Here is a 19,545-nt window from a genome sequence, read left to right on the forward strand (position 1 = left end):
TTATATTTGATTTGTTTAGCTACAGCTTTTCTTTTGAGATATGAGATTAGGAACAAAGGCTGCTTGCAGTAGTAAACATGCATTCTGGGATTTTTAACAAGCCTGTGAGGTAGATGTTGATTGGTTGGAGTCAGAGTCTGTTGTGCTTTCATATGAGTTTGTCTCATTGTGTAATCCCAATTCCCGTCAAGCCTGCAGCTCGAGGTTTTTAAGTCCATAGAGATGTTAACTTGAAGCCACTTTGAAGAAAATGGAGACGACTATCCACAGAAACTAAATGACCCTGCCAAAAACTGATTCACACTCTAGCCTCGCTGCTTGTATCTCTGCCTTTGATCCACGACACATGGGTATTATATTTTGAGAATAATTCATTAATTTAAAAGATACCTGTGTCTCAGTCTGATGATGAAGACAGGTTGCTTGTGTCTTACTTGAGTTGTCCTCCACTGCAGTAAAATGCTCACCAGTCATTTCCTTTTCTTTGATCTGCTTCAGCTGAGCCTTAACAGCTCTAGAGAAGCTGTCATCTGATAGCAGGACATCTTCTCTTATCCTTTTATTATGAAGTTGTCAAAACAGTAAGTCAACTTTAATATTATCTATTGAGGTTGAGGAAATGTATCCTGTCTTGCTTAGGCTACAATCCAAAAGCTGCGAACAGAGGGGGTGCAGCTGAATAGCCCTGCTGTCCCTGTTCCTGTGGGAAAAGAGGTGTGTGTGTCTGAAGATGATCCACACTGGATAATTTACAGGTAAATCACAATATCAGTAAACTAGAATATTCGTGTCTGTTTTGTATAACTTATGTCCATGCACTGTGATTTATTCTTTATTATTAGTTGCATAAACCAGATTCAATACATGTTTTATTCACGTCTTATGTCTTAGTCTTATTTTGCATTATTAAATGATTTTCCATCTAGTATGAGCATATTAAACAATTTCAATTGAAATTTTTATTTTATGTCTTGTTGATATGATTAACAGCTACCGCAGCAACATAAGCAGTGATAGACCTCAATAGAATCATACTTTCTTCATTGTGTGTTTACATTTTGTTCACTTTTGTTTTGCTATCCCATGTTGCAGTTGCAGAATTACAAATGCTTAAGATTTGAGAAATCGTGATTTAATTAAATTTTAAAAAATGTCATAAGGCCCCAAAAACTTAGGTCCCAAATAATGATATGGAGTTAAAAGCCTGATGTTTGAAAAATTCTTAATCTAAGGCTGGACCTGTTAACAAAATCATGATAAAAAGGAGTTGACAGCGAGTAAAAAAAAATATCGTAACATTGTTTTTTAATTTTATTTCATTGGAAAAAATAGATTAAAAGTGACTTCATGTCACTTGAAATGAAAGTTCAAATTTCAAATGAGGTTGGGGTCACTTTGGCTCACAACAGCTTTTATGCTAATTCATTTAGTCAGTAACAGATTATTACAGTAAAGATGTCAAAACAAAGCGCTTGGGCCATAATTCAAACCCGATTACTGTAGCCGCAACCCTGAGATCAGGACTTCAGGCTCCTCTAACCTATCCTCTCCAGCCCCTGCACCTTTACACAATACTGGATGTGCAGATATTTAGTGACTAGATCATTGCAGTTGCCACAACTCAAAGTCTGACATTGCTACAACAGTTGTGTTTTGTTATTGTAGACTTTATTACAGCATCGAATGAAGAAATAGAAGTTGTGGCTAACCTTGGTCATCTTATTTATTGAAACATTCGCATTTAGCCAGACCACAGTAAACAAACCATTACCCTGCTATCAATGCAAAAGAGGAAACAACTGACAATAAGAAAACATTCTACAGAATGTTTTTTCATGAGATCATAAAATAGATGATAAATAATAATCCCACTCATATCCCACAGGTGTTAATTAATATCTGGCTAAGCTACAGAATTGGACCCTGTTGCGGATCAAACAACCAGACCGAGACACTTTGTTTATGGTGTGAAAACAAGCAGATCACCCACCTGATTTTGGGAAAATGATATGTGTGTTTAGCAGCATTTCAAAAGCTAAGTTACTAATAGATCCATCTGCTGAACAGTGAAGTGTTCAGGAAGCGATCTTAGATCCATCTGTGGCCAAGCTATGGATTTATATGAAATCTTTTCATAGTAACACCTATAGACATCAGTGCAGTATTTTCAATATCTAATAGGGCAAAAGCTGTGAACACTGCCATGCTGTATCCAACTTGATGCACTTGATCAGTTTGTTAGGGTTAGGGACAAAATTTATTTGACATTGGTAGGGTGCATTCGAGGCTCTTTTGTGCATCATGCAGAAAAATCTGCCAGAAAAGCATTCCAAGTTTATTCGGCTAATGGAACTATTCATGTAAAAAAGTTTTAACAAGGAACTTTTTAAAGACTCTTTCAAACTCTCTCTTTTCAACTGCCTACTGTACCTATCTGCCTCTCTCGCCCAGGGACTGGATCCAGGCTCTGTCAGCCTACGCCACCTCCAACTTCTTGCGGGCAGCAGAGCTCGGAGCAGAGATCAGAGAGACGTGGGTGGTATTAAATGCAGCCACTTACCTGTGGAACTACAGCAGCCACTTGTTGGCAGCTGGGGAGTATACATGCCTGACTCCTAACTTCCAGATTCTGGTGGAGATGATTCGAAAGACAGAGTATACAGGGTAGGTGGGGTCCCCAAATTAGTATCAGTTTTATTCCATTACTTGTTGGACAGAAGTTTGGATATTTGACCTGCAGTTTCTTTGGTCCAGCACCAAAAGGTCAACGCTGTTCCAAGGACAATGAATAAAAGATTAAGGAGCCGTCCACACCAGCCCAGTTAATTTTGCAACCGTGAAGTTATGTTCCCGGTTATACTGTTCTGTCCACATGTAACTGTGTTTCTGGAACACTGAAACCGTGGTCGTTTGAAACCATAGTCCAGAGTGTGGTTTTCGGCTGATTCGGGTTTCAGCGGTTGCGTGTGGATAGGACAACCACGAATATTTCTGTTGCTTATGTCATTATGTCAGAGTAAACACAGAGTAACGACAGTTAGAAGGTGGTTAGAGGTTGTTAACTAGCTTCGCTTGAAACCCTTTCTGGTTTTAAACTATTTTAATTGGTTTAAACAGCCTTCCCCGTTTTAGCTTACATCCCCACCTATTGCTGTGGCATATGTATTACACATATATTGCATCACTTGGTGGCGGATTTTATGGTTGCGTGGGTACGGAGTTATTCTCGGTTATTTTTATTACACCACTCGTGTGGACGCAGAATTTAATTTAACAAAACCTCGGTTGCAAAATAACCTGGTCTGGTGTGGACAGGCCCTAATTTGTGCAGTTGTATTGATGTTGCACTCATTCACAAAATGTTAATATATCAAGAAATGGGAAACATAGCTACATGACTGTACTTGTTTTTTTTTTTAAAGCATTTTATCGCCCAGCAGTCATTCATTCAATTCATTCCTTCACGTGTTTTGATTGTGCTGAAACTAGAAAATGATTGCCTTTTCAGCTGATACCATCCTTAGAAAAAGCATTTTAGACATGCTCAGAGTTGACTTTTGAAGAATGTCTCTTTCACTCACTGAGGAGCAGTTTACTCTTATTTCCTTCACTGGAAAGAAATAGTGAATGTTCATAAAAACAGACCACGCTGCCCTTGGGAACAGAGATAATTATGTGAATGTCAGTGACATTCTTCTGTAATAATGTGACCAAGGAGACAAATATACACTATAGCATCCAAATTTGTTGTAAGGGTTCTGACTTTCAGGAAGAACATAAACATAAAAACAAAGATGTTTGGCCTTCAAGCCCAACATTCAGTCCTTGTTTTTCTTGAGAATGTCAGTTTAGAGCATCCTTTGTATTGTATTTCCCAGGAATCGCGTTCTGTTTGTGCTACTCTGCAATGCTGTGGCCCGGGGGTTGATCCAGCCTCTGTGTGGACCAGACAGCTTTGAGATAGCCCCTCAACAAGACAAGGACAAAAAGAGAGCTGAGAAGGGGATGGAGAAAGCTACAAGTGTCCATGGGATTTCCTTAGACCCTGCTGCCCTGCAGGAAGTCCGCAAGGCACTGGAGGTATGTGTGTGTGGCTTTTACTAAGGGCGCACTCACATTTGACCCATTTCCATGTTATCTGATGTATTTAAGTATCAGCATCATAGAAGTATTTGTGAAGCATAGTGACTTGACTTGACAAGCATGTCCAAGCATGTAAACACAGACAATCATGACTGTATTTTGTTTCTCTCAGTCAACTTACACACTGATAGAAAAGCAGCACAGCAGTAGTCCAACACAAGCTTACTGGTTTTGCTGATATTTTAGCTTCAGGTGATTATTGTTGTACCCTGTGATAAAGCTTTCAAACCCTCTGTACTTCTCTGTAAAAATAGTCTTGATGTGAAAACAGCATGTTTCTCACAGGAGTCAAACATTCCAATTCAGTGATAACTTCAGTTTTAATAAGAACTACACTTATAGCCTCTCTTTTAATTATTTCAGTGTGTATGGGTCTGGACAGACATGTATGCAGACTGCATCTTGACTGGTGCATGGAGGCATCCTACCGTGAGGCAATAATTCTACTTATAAAATAACCAAACTAAGCATTTCCCTATGTCACAACAAATTTGAGTAAGAGCTGCACACATTGCTATGCATTTAGATTTAATGCCCTATCTCACCATTATTTTATATGAAAATGAATTTGCAAAGCAATTCATTTAGTAATGGTTTTTGCCTACAGATAAAAAAGCCTATAACCACAAACTAATTACAAGGCAGCCATCTGGTAACACTCAACTGGCAAATGCACAGTCGCCGATTCTGTCTGAAACTTTTGTAGAAGCTGAAGGAGTTTAGAAGTTTAGAAACCTCCAGGTGTCATGTAACAATTTGTTGTTGGCAATTTAGAACCCAGCTTTCCTGGGCCCCAAAACAAGTACAAGTAATGAAGACATGTTTACTTGGAAAATCTCTTTATTGGTTGTATTTTGTTGAAGCAAACATGATTGAAGCAATTCTCTCCTTGACTTATTGTGGTGTTTTGAGCTGCTCTTTTTTTCAGTTGCTGATTTTTCCACTGTGAAAACAATGACCGAATCTTCAACATTAAACGTTTAACAAAAGTTGAGAATCTCTGAAGAGATTGTGTTGAGACGCTCAGTGGCGTTTGTATACAATCTTTGAATAAAGTCCACTGTCAGAAACAGTAACACAATGTTAGTGATTTGGAAGTTTCAAACTTTCAGATTCTATATTTTACTTCTCAAACTACAGCCCACTTTCAGCCTTCCAGATGTTCTCTTTTAATTTTATGCTCTATGACTGGTGAAACAGGTCATTGTCATACAGATGCTGACCTGTTTTATAGAATGGATGGGAAGCCTTTTCTCATCATGGAGCAATGTAACATAATGTCATCCTCCTTAAAACATGTCTGGCAGGACTATTATTTTGTCATGAAAGGTATGGAGTTCACTGGAACAGACAAAAACACCAAGGAAAAAGGCTTTTTGGTTTCATATAGTACATGTCTGTGTCTGTAGAAAGCATTGATTCCTCTTTGACATGATATCATGAGAGATGTAAGAGCATCACAGATGAAAAGTTAAAGTTCTCTCAGGACACACTTTTTTTAAAAAATCTTGTTCTTACTTTGACACCCATTATTCATCCAGCCATGCATGCACACACGCACACACATGCATTCACACTCACATGTAGATTTCATAACTGGCGTAACTTTGTGCCGTTGAAGGCTGATTTCTCTGTTCTCTGTGCCGCACTTGCCAATTAAATCCTGTTTCCTTTCTCCTTTCTATTCAGAGGATCCTCCATGAGTATCAGCTCTAATACCAGATAATTATTAACTCACTTTGATCGTGTCTGTTTCCTTTTTGAAGGAAAGACGCAAAATAATCCTTTTCAGTGCATTTTTTATAAATAGTCTACAGTACAGCAGGGTCAGACACAGTATCGAACTTGAACAAAAACTCACTGAATTTTGAGTTTGTTCTGTAGTCTGTCATTTCTGAAGCTGACAGGCTGGCAGAGGGCCTTCGGCCAGAGAAAGTCCACATTTTAAACATTGTGTAGGATTATGTATAATCCTGATTATCTTAATGTCATGGTCTACTTATAGAGCTTCTCCGGCTTTTTATATCATATAAAATGATTCTAGCTGATAGAATGCAAGCTCAGTGTTGTTTTCTACACTCCCTCCTAGCTGTGTGACTATGCCCTGCACATGTCCAACTGCAACATCCCAGGGGAGACCGTCCCCATCGCAGCGAGGAGGCAGGTGGTGGCAACATGGGTGCAAATAAAGAGGCTCCAGCAACAACAGATTGGTCCAAAGATGGACACAAAAGATGAGGTACCATTCTCCACATCAGCCCAAAACTGTTTTTAACCCTCTGTCGTAGGTTGATAATCTCTGTTTAGGGCATAATCAACATGTTTCTTTTTAGGGCATAATCAACATCTTTTCATTGTTCTTACAAAATCATATCCTAGTCTAGCATTGGGTTGCACCAGCTATTCATGAAGACATAAGTTTGAATGTGAAGTCCTTCTTTTCTTAGTAACTACAGAAGCATTTCAAATCACCCAAACCTTTCTGAAATTGTTCAGTTTGTTGTCCTATTTTTGTGACATATAATTCAAAATCTTTAAGATTTACAAACAGCATTGTATATGACCATGTTGCTGTCATATATTGGCAAGCTAACATTTATTTTGTCGACAGTCTTGAGATGTGAAAAGATCTGTTCACATATTTAGGCAAACATGTCTTCTAAGCTCTACCATCACATCACTATGGTCCATAGCAGCACTTGTGTTTGTTGAGCTTCATGAACCTAGAGGTCCAAAGACAACAGCAAATTCAAATTATATTGTGCTGCATTTGCTCGCTGTATTTTATACACATTGTTCTGGTGTGGTCTCATCTTTACCACTTAGAATGAATTATGTACAGTCTTGTGTTAATGCAGATGAATTGTTATGCCCGTTTAAACTATTTTATCACTAAAGTAATTAAGTAAATTGTAATAATGGGAAATCATATTTATTCATAAATATAATATTTAACATGTATTTTAGGTGCCCAAGCTGCGGAGCATGTCATGCCATGGTTTGAGGACTGTCCTCACTAATTAAGTAATACTTTTTTTAGAAACAACCCTTGAACTTCTGTGCAGTTGTAGTTTGTTAATTTTGTTTGTTGGCTTTTTTTGTCATTTAGTCATGTCTCCCCCCAACGTGTTTTTTACAGAGGTGGCTTGGTCTGGTGTATTTTCAGCAGCACAGATTTGACTGAATGATCCTAGAAATATTGCAGGAATACCACATGCAACAGTGTGTCATTATGATCCTCTCGCTCTTCCACAACCAAACATTTCCACTTATCACCTTGGTCATGAAGGTGACGCTACACTACAAAATAGTGAACAACTACATTTTTACACTGAATAGTTTAGAGAATATTATAGATTAGAAACTGAACTGAAGGTCCATGGTTCTGTCCATGGTGCTGCTACTTCAGCACCATGGACAGAACTGTACCCAATGAATATCAACTAAAAGAAAAACCCTGCACTCTCTGCTACTCTGAGAGGGGGGGCATTTTGGTCATTTTGCTAAAAAGGAGGGTGATGTTGCCTTTCAGAAGCCCTCAAATAGTCTGCTGATTATTAGTCAAGCACAGTGACTAACTGACTTACTTGAGTCACTGACCAGGAGTAACTGCAGCAGCATTTGCTTTCAGGTTTTCTCTCTTGTTTTGGTGCATTGTAGTAACAAAACCCCTGTTTATAGAACATAAAAACCAGAATATTGTCTTACCATTTGGATATTGGCAAATGCTTGTTCCACATGGTGTTGTGTTTTCAAACCTCCTCCCACAATCCACAAAATCACGCATTGGTCTCTAAGAATAAATACTGCATACTTTTTTCTACACACTGCATCACCATTTAGTGGTGATAAACAAACTTAGGTGGAAATAACATAATCATTTAGGCAGTGTATCTTGGGTTTCACTCAGGCCATCCAACCTTATCTTAACTAAGTGTCTTAACTAAACCCATGACCTCAGAGAGAGGTGCTAAACACATCTCAAATTGAATAATGAAGAGGCCTTTGGCTTGCAGGCTCAAACATTTAAACACTGTACTGCAGAATCATGAATACTTAGATTATTGCTTACCCCTTGGCAGCATGGGGTGACCAACATTCCACAACTGACACAAAGTGGCCACCAAGAAAAAAGCGACTAAATCCATGAAATGTATTAGCATACAGACAACCAAGACACTAAATGACGATTAACAAAACAGCACTCCCAAACTCCCATGCTGAGAGACATAAAGACCGTCAGTCTCCACTCCAGAAGCCTCTCCCTTCTGAGGCTGGCACCAGTACTGTAAGTACTGCCTCTACTAGGCCAGGTGAACCTCACTGAGCAATGAACATTTTTCACAGCAGCCATAGTTACTTAAAAAAAGAAGGTAAACACAAGTTTAATTAATGAAAATGAATTAAGGTTCCATTCCATTTAGTAAAGTGGAGACTTTGTAGTGAGCCAACTTGCACAGTAGAAACACTTTGCCTCTGTTTGAGCTGAATGAAACCCTATCAAATCAGGGCAGAGCTAGATATGGTAGGAAGGGAGAAGGGACAAACAGCACCTACGCTTAAACCCTTAACAATGACACTGTTACAATGTTTTTTTCCCGATTTGCATCCACACACCTCGCTGCTGCTTCTGTTTAGTACCTGTGCATGTTCATGGCCATAGTGAATGAGCCAACACCATGGAAACAAGTTCACTCTTGAACTATGTCAAGCCACTGAGATCAAGATTGATAATTTTGTCAGAGGACTAACCAGTGGAATATGAAACCAGTGTGTGCACTGAGGATTATTTCTACAAATCAGGATTTTTTTGGCAAAGTAAAGAGAAAGTAAAGAGACCTGTGTGGAAAGAACCAGAAATAGTTCAAAGTTTAGGAGAATGCATTCGAAATTGTAATCTCACAGCATTCCATTTGCTGTTTATGAACACAGTTGGAAGAAGTAGCAGTAAAACAATGAAGGAAAACAAACAAAATTGGTTGTGAGTAACGGCCATAAACAACAAAAACCCTTTAGTATTGAAATTTTGATTTTGACATTTGATATGACAAGGATAATGCTTTTGTACTTTTCTGTTTCACTAAGAGGGCTGGTATCTTGTATAATATATCTAAGATAAAAATGCTGCTTTTTTTATTGCACCACAAAATATGTGTAATGTGAAGGAAGATGAGTACTCACTGAGACAACTATATAGCTCATTGTCACAACATAGCCATGTCACATTCATTATGTATCCTGTATTATGGTCTCCTCACAGCCCTTCTTAAATGTGCTTATAATATTGTAGGCTTTTGATGTCTGACATTTTTATTAATCTTTTTCATGCGGTAGTTGTTGCTTCCGCCATACCATATTTCAGCAATGTATCCGCTGCTCTGTGATCATCTCCGGATGTCATATTTCCCAATTGTGCTGCTTTACAGTGGGATAAAAATGTGGGCATTGCACTTGTACAATTTGTCATTTAGAGGGGCTGTTTGATTAGTCATCGTAATCCCACGACCATTTGTTAACCAAGATTTTTCCTGCCCTACATTAGTCCCATCAGCCTGATGTGCTTTGAGTCACAGCTAAATGAGGTTTGTTTCTTGCCATGCAAATTAAGAAATGCACTGTTAATATAAATGGGGGGTTTATCTCTAATCTTAATAAATCATTCATCATCTCATTTTCCACAAAATAGGAAGTCATGCATTATCAACAAGGTCATCACTGCAGTAGTTGGGACACATACAATATGATAATCATACTGCAGGTCCATGTATAATTTATAAGCAAATACTAATACATGTATGTGTCTTTTCTATAATTAAACTTAAGGGATTGGTGTACGTTCAGCAGAGGACTGCAGTGAAGTGCTCAGTGTACATTGTTCTCTTTCCCAGTGTGAGAACGAGGAAGTGTTGGCGGTGACGCGTGTGCTGGTTGCAGTGGAGATGCTCCAGTGCAATCGGAACCCGAGGCATATGGAGTTCTCGGTTCCCAGTCTCTCCACAGTATGTGCTCTCCTCTCTTCATGTTTTAATACACTATCTGTTGCCCAGATGGCAACAACAGATGCTAGTATGACCCTGTCGTCATCTCATCATGTGTCATTTTCTTCTTGATTACTGTAGCTGCCTCAATTAACTGGCTTTGGTCAGATTATCAGAAACTTTTATCTGTAGAGAATCACTTTTTTGACACTTAAGGTACTTTGGCTTCTTTTTCTCATCTACTCTATATCGTTTTCTACTCTCTGTCATCCTACTCTCTCCTTGGCTGTCTTTTCTCCTTTTTTCTTTCTTCCCATTTTCATTCACTACTCCCTCTCCTAAATTTCATCCATCACTCCCTCCCCCCTTTCTTCCACTCCTGCTTAATCCTTCTCACATTTCATTTTCTGTGTACCTCCTTTCATTCTTCTCATTCCTTTCTGTCTGTCCTTTACTTTTTTTTTTAACTCTGCCTACCACCTTATATCATGTCCCTCTCATATCCTTTCTTCATTTCCATCCCTTCCTTTGTCTCCTCCTTCCACTCCCATCACCTTCTTTTCCCTTCTATGTTATACTCACTCCATCTAATTTCTCCAACTCCCTGCTTACAAGCCCCCTCCTCCATATTTTTCCTCCCTTGTTTTCATTGCCTCCCTGCATGCCTCCCCTCAATTATCCTCCTCCCTCTTCTCATCTTTTTTCTTAATCCCCCATTCCATTTTTCTCACCCCCCCCTTTTCCTTTTCTTTTCCCTCACCACCTCCATTTTCCTCCTCTCAACTCATCTCTCCCCTACACCTAAAGCTGGTGAGCATGGCGTCTGAATGCAGCTGGACTGATGCTGGGTTGGAGCTGCAGGTGTGGTGCCAGCTGGCTGCCTTCTGCCACGATGCCAAGGACCACAGTCTGGTGTTGTGCTGCACCAACAGCGCTCTGCAGCTGGAGGAAAGAGCAGCTAAAAGCCTCCGCTCTATGCCCTGTGTTTTGTGAGTGTAGTTGGCTGAATGCAATTTATTTAAACCAATATTTGAGCAGATCAGTCTTTTTTTTCCTCTTATTCTTAAAAATGGACAGGAGATTGTGTCCTTGATATGAATGTTGTGTTGTTATGGAAAGTGCTTTTGCTTCCAAAGCTCTCCGAGGGCCAGGTGACATCTTGTGAATATTCACGAGTATTGCAGAGGACATTAATGAGCCAGCATTGCTTTGCATTTTTCAAGTCTCAAAGTTTGTATTTAGTTGTAAGTTTCAGATTCTCCAAGGGTATGTCAGTTACACATTTTGGTTGATTGATTGGTTGACTATGATTGACAGTTAATACATTTCCTCAAATCCCTAGCTATGGCCTGACTGCAGTGAATGACATGCTGAGCAGTGCAGCTTGTTTGAGGGGTTTGAGTTTGGTCCACAAGTCCAGTGGAGACCTACACACCTACATGGAGGCTATGAAGGTGCTTCTTTCCAGTGTCAGGTGCTCTTTACACTCGGTTCATGTATTGACTAATGCCTGGGGCAGCTATAAACAATAAAAATAATATGATAGAGATTACTTGATTTCTTACCTTTATATGTACTTGCTTTCTACTCTTTATCCATACTGTAGCTATGCAGAAAAGGCTGAGAATCCAGCACTGTGTGTTGCAGCTGTCAGGCATTTCTGGAACACCTGTCTCCCCCTGACTAAGACTGCTGAGGGAAGATTGCAGCTTCAAGAGCCCCTGGAGAAGATCCTGAATGCTCTGATTCATATCACCAGACATGCAAAGGTATGGCCCCCTCAGCTAATCCAAACTGTCACTTTAGGCAATATGGATTCTGTCAATGTACAGATGCCTTGACGGTCAAAACACAACATTTCAAAAAACACAACATTGCATAAAACGCAAAGACAATTGAGAAAACACTTGTTTTTGATTATCAGAAACAAGAACATTATCCCACCTTATCTGTAGTCTGAAATGTTGTTTTGTTTTGACCCTTTGACACACCACATCAGAGAAATGACAAAATGTGTGTGTATATTATTTGAATATTTGATTTTTTTAATTCTAGGAAGAGGGATACAACATTTTTCATTTCAGTTTTGCAGGCATGGGAGCTATTAATTTTCTGTTTGCTGAGTCTGTTGTTCCTCCCCTGGCTCCACTATTGGGTGGCACACAACTAACTTTTGACAACTAAGAATTATTAATAGTGCAACCTAACAGGAGTAATGAAAAGGCCTGGCAACAAGGGAAACTGCACAAATTGCCCGTCTGGTATGGGAAAAGCTCCAGGCTCTCCCCAGCCCCAGCATCAGACCAAGTCCTTCCCAAAACTTCAATTTTTTTTTTTATTTTTAGTCATGCCAACTGCTGACTCAACAAAAGTTCAGCCAAAATGTTCTAGCAACAAAAAAAAAAGCTTTTCATGTCATATTTTTTAAATTCTTATTTCCTGTTGGATTTTTTCTTAAGTTATTACCATACTTGCATTAAAACAAGGTAACAGGGCGCATACTTCTTAAACTTGGTGTGTTATCTTTAATTGATGATAGATTTGATGAAACAGTCTCTTGAGGGTGTTATGGGAGAGGACCTGTGGGTGTCCTTAAAAAAACATCTCCTCAGCACTGCCTGTGGTGAGCAAACGAGCCAGGGGGATAAACATCGTTCAGCTGCAGAATAACTTTAAATCCATAATTAAAGACAGCCAATGTGAGAATTCAGAATGATGTTCATCTGTGCTTTTCCTTTCCAACTTGACACCGCAGAGGTGCAAGTGCGCTGTTTCTGAACAAAATACGGCATCACAAATGACTACCTTACATGTATAACTGAACCCTGTGATGTCGCAGGCTCTGGATTTACAGATAAGGTGCCAGGGTCAGATCAAGGGCAAGGTCAGATTGCAGTTTTTCATATATTGTACATCAGTGAGCTTGAACTATGTGCAACCATCCACCACTACCAGCAACACTCATATCACCCTTGAGGCTCAAGTGTTAAGGGTGGTAGTATTAAATATTAATCTTTTCTCGTTCTATTTCAGAAACGGGGCAAAATGGAAGGCTTGCTGACCTTGACAACAATGCCTTATGGGAGTTCCAAACATGAATCAACAGGTGAGTGGTAAAAGGTTCCTGAAATGGATAATCTGTGAAATTTCTTTTTTGAGACTATACCCTTTGAAAATTACTGTATTTGTTTTTTTCTTCCTGTTATGAATCTGATTGGTTCTTTTGTACCTCAGGACTGCAAATAATGCATGGCACAGAAAGTATTAATCATTCAAGGATAAACAATAAAGCTTTGAGGCCTCTGACATTAGCATTAGGATTGTCTATTTGGATCGCTGAATATTGTAGTTAACATGATTTCCTAAAACACACACGCTTTGATCATAAAATCAATCATCTAAATATGTATCTGTGTGTATGTACTGGATGTATGTGCCTCTGCGAATAGAAGAAGAGGACCTTACCCTGCGAGCAGCCATTTACGGTTTGTTGCTCCAAATCCACATTGATAAAGCAGACTGGAAAAGTGCTGTGCAGCTCCTGGATCAAGCTATAAGAGATGTTCCTCACAAAAGATACCGACTGTGAGTAAAAATATAACACAGTGGGTACTGAGGGAGAGCTATGAAAGGGACAGAAAGTCAAAAAGAAATCTAATTTCTGTCTGTGTTTGACCAGACCTCTGCTGAAACAACGAATACTGGTGAAAGCACGACAGGGGGAAAGTGTACTGATGGACATGCTGAAGTTAAAAGACGAAGGGGAGCAGTGCTGTTCATTCATGTGGCACCATGTTGCACTGTGTGCTGGCAATATAATGCAACAACTCACCTGCTACCAGAAATCCATATCCTCTCTGTTGGTAATTGCTCTGTTCTGGCACCATACCCAAACCTGATAGATAATACACTTATGCAAATAGATCATGTTGGATCATGTAGAAAATTCTAGTCAAGTTAATCATTTTATTTCCTAATAGGCTGGACCTTGTTTCTAGAAAAGTATCTAGCACCATCATGTGGAGGTGTTATGCCATTACAATTGAATGCCAGTTGCCTTGTCCTGGAAGACAGGAGAAGGGCCTCCCTAAGACAGGCCCATTCAAGCACATTTCTAGAAGGGCCAGGTTTGAGGGATCAAAAATGTGTTAAAACAATGCACTTTTGATATTTTTTTTTTGTCATTTTTTTCACTTGTTTTCACAATTGAAAAAGAATGGTTACATATTCAAAAGTGTCAAATGATCAAATGGCTGGAATGAGGTTGTCAAAGGGCCAAATTTGGCCCACAGACCACTAGTTGAATATGTCCAAGCTAAGAGCAAGCTTAGGATGAATTGTATCTGTTACTTTATTCAGAGGTGTCACTTTATACCAAAGTCCAGGCCACATGTTGCTAGATAAAAGGAAAATAGCAAAAAATGTATCTTTGCATCTTTCGCATGTTTGTGATTGACTCCTGTTTGCGATGCCATTTGTACACAGAGTGTAGCTTCTCAGTGGCAGAAGGTCACCCTCCTGTTAGAGTTTGGAGAGTGGCTTTACTGTCATAACTTCCTCAAAGCCGATGCCCAGCACCAGGTTCAGTGGGCTATAGACATCCTTCTACACATGGACGCTGAACAGACAGAAGGAGCAGGTACAACTGTTATTGACTCATCTTGTTCATTGTATCATGACACATCTGCATGAATCACACACTTAGTTTTGTGAATTATGCAACAACTAAATTATTCAGGAAAAGGTGAAAGAATGAGAATTCCCCTTAGGGTACCCACATGGGAATGAAATGCACATATCTCAGGGATCCTTTTCCATATGGACTCTGTTTGTGTGTGTTGTTGCACATGAAAACATGTGCCTGTGTACTTTTGTACTCCCTGAAGTTTTACTCTGTGTTAGTCTGAGGGGAATAACATCTGCTCTTTCTGATCCACAAAGGGCCACGCCACAACATTTTGAAAGTTACATCAGCAATGTTTTTATTTTCATCTGAAAGTTTACCCTATGTAAACATTAAAACAACTAAATTGTTTAAATGTTCTGAGGAAAAAGAACTGCCCAGCCAAAGACAGATTTCTCAAGATCCCATGTGACTACCCCCTGAGAATAGTTTAGCACTCTTTTGAGTGTCCTGCTGAGAGCCCTGTTAAATAATCCCTGAGAGACTAACTAAATACACAAATAAAATAAAAAGTAGAAGCTGATTACAGAGTTCTTTGTCTCTCTATTATTGGCTTAATTTGTAATTGTGAAAAAGAATGTTGCTGTAAAATTGTATTTACATAATAATTATCTTGTTTCCTGTTAGATTCTTGGTAAATGTTATTTGTAAATCTTTCCCTCAGAGGATGAGTCCAAAAAGAAGGATGTGGGCAGTGTGAATTGTGAGTCCCTGGTAGGAGTCCAGGGCTCCTTATTCACACAAAGTTTGTCTAATATGAAGAAGGTGTGGCACCTTGACAGCCTGGTACGAGCACACACTCTGCTTGCTGTCATGGCAGACAGGACTTCATCTGAGCACCAGTTGAACCTGCTCAGAGCCTACACCTTTGTACTTCAAATATGGCAGGTAGGGCGTCTTACTACAATTTTGATCTATCACTCAAATTAGACAGTGTCGATGTGGCTGTTCTGAAAATATTTTTTTGGGTATGGAACATTTGTCACTCCAGGTGTCCATGGCAGTGTGTCATGAGATTGCCAGTGAGATGGGAAAGAATCAGCCACCCCAGCCTCCGCTCTCTGCGGAGTCTAAAATAGGCAAAGACAAGGGGAAAGGAAAAAAAGTGAAAGATGTAAGTCCTTGAGCTCAAAATTGTAATTCAGAATTCTACACACGCCCTCTATAGAATTTCATACACTGTTTCCACAGTTTTTAGTGGAGTGTGTAATGTACAGTGCAGGGCCAGTGTTCACCCTCTTTCTCAGTATGATAAAAAGGAACATCGCTTTCAGCTGCTATCTTAAATTTTCACAACAAGTTAAACATTACATTTCTATGAAAATTAAGCCAGAAAGTTTGATATTGACACCCCAACACCAAAATATACATATCATTTATATCAAGTGTTCTTGACCGGTATTAACTGAACTTAAATTAGACTACGATGACAACAACAACAACAACATATGAATTCTGTGTCTAATCTGTTTGACCAGCCTACCCCCGCAGAAGAGAGACCTAAACCCGTTGTCTTGGATCTATCACTTCCTTCGACCCCTAAGGACTGGGCTGGCTTCGTCTGTCCTGACCAAGCCAGGCAGATATTCAGGACCAACAGTAACCCTCAATGTATCAATACACACAGCATTCCAAAGCAGGCAAGATAACATACATGTCTGACATTTCTATCACTGTCATAAACTCTCATTTCAGCCTTGTTTTTTTTTCAAAATAGCATGTGCTGGCTATATGGGCTCAAAGGATCAGCTAACAAAAGGGTTTGGGATCAATGCTGCTCGAAGAAGCTGTCATTTGAAGATCAAATAGAATTGTATTTATTAATCTGTGAGGGTCAAATTAAGATGTTGAGTTTGAAACTCTAGCATTCTGAATTAAACATGTGTTATAATTAACTAATGGATCCACTGACAGAATGGGACAAAAGTATGTGATGAGACTAGATTTAATCAACTGGGAAATGCAGCAAATGGTATTTGTATGCATCATTTTTAAGATGTTACCACAATAATCTGACTTGTTTCTTTGTTTATCCATATGTTTGCATGTTTGTTTGTAGACACAGAGCCTGTTTTATCTCAACCTGCTGGAAACAGAGCTCCACTCACTGTCACTCGACCACCTGACACTGCCTATAATGCACCTGGCTGAGACCATTGCTCACGACCTTGTTGATAGGAGGAGCCTCTCCGACCTCTACCGGCTAAGGTAAAGATACTGATTAACCCTCTAAGGCCCAGCGTTGCAAAATTACAACATTTTTATTTTTTCTAAAAAAGGGTAGAAATGTTTTTTTGTTGTTGTTGTTTTTCACATTAGCATAGTCACTGGGTCCTATTGTTCAGTCTCACAATGGTTCTGGATAGGACATTTGTATATAAGCCCGGCCCACAGGTCCAGAACTTTCACAATCTGCAAAACTTTGGCTGAGCAACAACACTTTGTTTCCTTGGACTGGATTTATCAGATTTAAGTAAGTATAATGCCTTTAATATTTTTTTTTGTAATCATTACACTTGCTAGAACATGTACATATGTAATTATTGTGAAATACATTCATCAAATGTAAATTAGAGCATGTTGTATATATGTTGTAATTTTACAACACTGGGCCATTGAGGTAGTCAAAATGGCCATGTTGTAGGTTTACAACATACCTGGCTAAGTGTAGTCTAAATAGACATTTTGACAGGGACCTTCTATTTTTCACAATATATTTTAAAATTACACACATTTATTACACTTTCCAGATTATATATTATGTAGGCTTTATATTTATTTTTACTTTAATTTCCAAACCAGTGCTATTCGGAACCCACTGTACAAGAAGCTGTATTACCAAAATATATTGCAATAGCATATCACTTTCTACTGCTTATAATGCTTATAATGGTAATCACCTTCAATAGTTCAGTTTCTCATTCTGTTTGTATACATGTGCCTATTATGTTGGGTCAATTCATAGTCTAAGCAGTCTGGGGGGATAGTGGGGGGATGCTGAGGGGTGCCTGTTGCATTGTTGTAGAACAGGTGAGAACGTTCGGTAATGCATTCCCATTGCAGACATTATCATCCTAGAAGAAATGCAACATGCATTCCTTTTGGGATGATGGTTTCACATTCTTGAACATTCTCACCTGATAATCAGAGCACAATAGGTTTGCCAGACAGTATTGTGTGACAAGTGAAATGTGTAAATAGGTTACTTTGCCCCACCACCCATGTACTAATGTTATTTCCATTTATTTTTTTTCATTTCAGAATGTCTTCAGCAAGGAGAAAGCCCTTCTACAGTGTGCAGGATGTCATCGATGCTGTCCAGAATGGAGAGAGTGATGTGGACATAGACTTTGATGAAACTGATGAAGAGTCAGATGACGAAACCCATGAAGAAGTGGACAAAGAAAACCATCCACCCACTGACTGCCCAGCCGATGAGGACATTGAGCCCCAACCAGCCAAACATGCCATGCCCCGTGACAGATATCGCTGGCAGAAAAAAGTTTTCATCAGCCCTAATACGGATTTTTCTGGTCCACCTCTCACAAAAGATATGCATTCCCTCCACACACCACTGGAATACTTCCGACAATTTGTGTCTGAAGACATGATTGAGTCACTCACAATAAACACAATTGAGTACAGCCTTCAAACACATGGAAGATCCATAAACACCAACAAAAAGGAAATAGAACAAATGATGGGCATGTATCTGAAGATGGGCCTGGTACAAATGGCTGGAAAGCGAATGTACGCACACGGTACGCACCTGTTGCTGATGTGATGCCACACAACAGATTCCAGTCTCTGTTGACATCCTTGCATTTTACACGCTACTCCCAACCTACTACTCCTCATACCCCTTGTACATATGTCTATACTGTAAATATTTGGCATTCCCTACATGCATGCACATGTTCCTGTTTTTTATTTTTTTATTGTTTTTAAATAAATTTGCTATTCATAAAAAATATGACTACTGTTGAAATTATTATTCATGTTATATACTGTTCTGGGGCTACGTAACAAGCAATCAACCATGCAAATGTACCCAGAGTGTTTTTTTTTACTGAGGTATAAACATTTGTACCTTTCTGTTCTGACAATGAGTACACCTAGCTGACAGGAAATTCTGCTACCCCATTGACCCAGCGTTGTAATATTACAACGTTCTCATAAAACTTTACAAAAACAAAATTTTTTTGCAAACACTTCATTTTCATCTCCAAAGGCCTCCTACAACACCATCTAAGTGGTTGAAAAATTTTTCTTTTATGTTTTTCTATGTCTGGGTCTTACAGGGTTAATTAAAGGAGAGCTGGTTACAGATATGATACAAATGACAGCGATGTTGCAAAAACCATTTTGTAGAGTTTGAAAATGAAAATATTCATGTAGAACTAGACCCCCTTGGCTTGCTGCTCATCGCTGCATGACTCTCCAGGCTACTTATTTATACTGTGAAAAATTGCAAGGGAGTGAAGTGAGCTGTATGCCATGCCATCAGTTACTTTTACAAATCCTATTAATACTCAATAACTTAACTTTAAGTAGTGACTTTGTGGTTTCTTATTGCTCTTTTTTCAACTATTCAGAATTGTGAGGACCTGTTGTCGCCTGGCTCTGGACACACATTCACCATATCACGAGAAGCTCCTGAATCTGAGTAGAATCCAAGAACAAGAACGGATTGAGTATGTCTACTCAACTACAAAGTTTTAACATTTTAACATTTTGCTT

At 39.1% G+C, this 19,545-nt stretch overlaps 1 protein-coding gene across 11 annotated transcripts in view; it reads left to right on the top strand.

Annotated features, from left to right (window-relative positions):
• Positions 1 to 19,545, top strand: part of LOC119033540 (cilia- and flagella-associated protein 46) — a 60,227-nt gene that overhangs the window by 14,366 nt on the left and 26,316 nt on the right. For 8 of the 11 annotated variants that reach the window (XM_037123812.1, XM_037123806.1, XM_037123813.1 and 5 more), the window contains 18 exons: positions 640 to 755; positions 2,452 to 2,664; positions 3,879 to 4,080; positions 6,233 to 6,382; positions 10,032 to 10,142; positions 10,929 to 11,110; positions 11,464 to 11,595; positions 11,728 to 11,890; positions 12,961 to 13,005; positions 13,155 to 13,227; positions 13,571 to 13,706; positions 13,801 to 13,984; positions 14,607 to 14,760; positions 15,470 to 15,693; positions 15,797 to 15,919; positions 16,284 to 16,445; positions 16,865 to 17,013; positions 19,401 to 19,499. In XM_037123812.1, the coding sequence (XP_036979707.1) occupies positions 640 to 755; positions 2,452 to 2,664; positions 3,879 to 4,080; positions 6,233 to 6,382; positions 10,032 to 10,142; positions 10,929 to 11,110; positions 11,464 to 11,595; positions 11,728 to 11,890; positions 12,961 to 13,005; positions 13,155 to 13,227; positions 13,571 to 13,706; positions 13,801 to 13,984; positions 14,607 to 14,760; positions 15,470 to 15,693; positions 15,797 to 15,919; positions 16,284 to 16,445; positions 16,865 to 17,013; positions 19,401 to 19,499 (2,618 nt within the window). The remainder of the gene's footprint in view (positions 1 to 639; positions 756 to 2,451; positions 2,665 to 3,878; positions 4,081 to 6,232; positions 6,383 to 10,031; positions 10,143 to 10,928; positions 11,111 to 11,463; positions 11,596 to 11,727; positions 11,891 to 12,960; positions 13,006 to 13,154; positions 13,228 to 13,570; positions 13,707 to 13,800; positions 13,985 to 14,606; positions 14,761 to 15,469; positions 15,694 to 15,796; positions 15,920 to 16,283; positions 16,446 to 16,864; positions 17,014 to 19,400; positions 19,500 to 19,545) is intronic. The other 3 variants (XM_037123807.1, XM_037123809.1, XM_037123810.1) reach the window with 3 other exon arrangements.

This window comes from Acanthopagrus latus, chromosome 15 (assembly GCF_904848185.1).
Source record: "Acanthopagrus latus isolate v.2019 chromosome 15, fAcaLat1.1, whole genome shotgun sequence".
In the NCBI taxonomy this organism is placed as follows: domain Eukaryota; kingdom Metazoa; phylum Chordata; class Actinopteri; order Spariformes; family Sparidae; genus Acanthopagrus; species Acanthopagrus latus.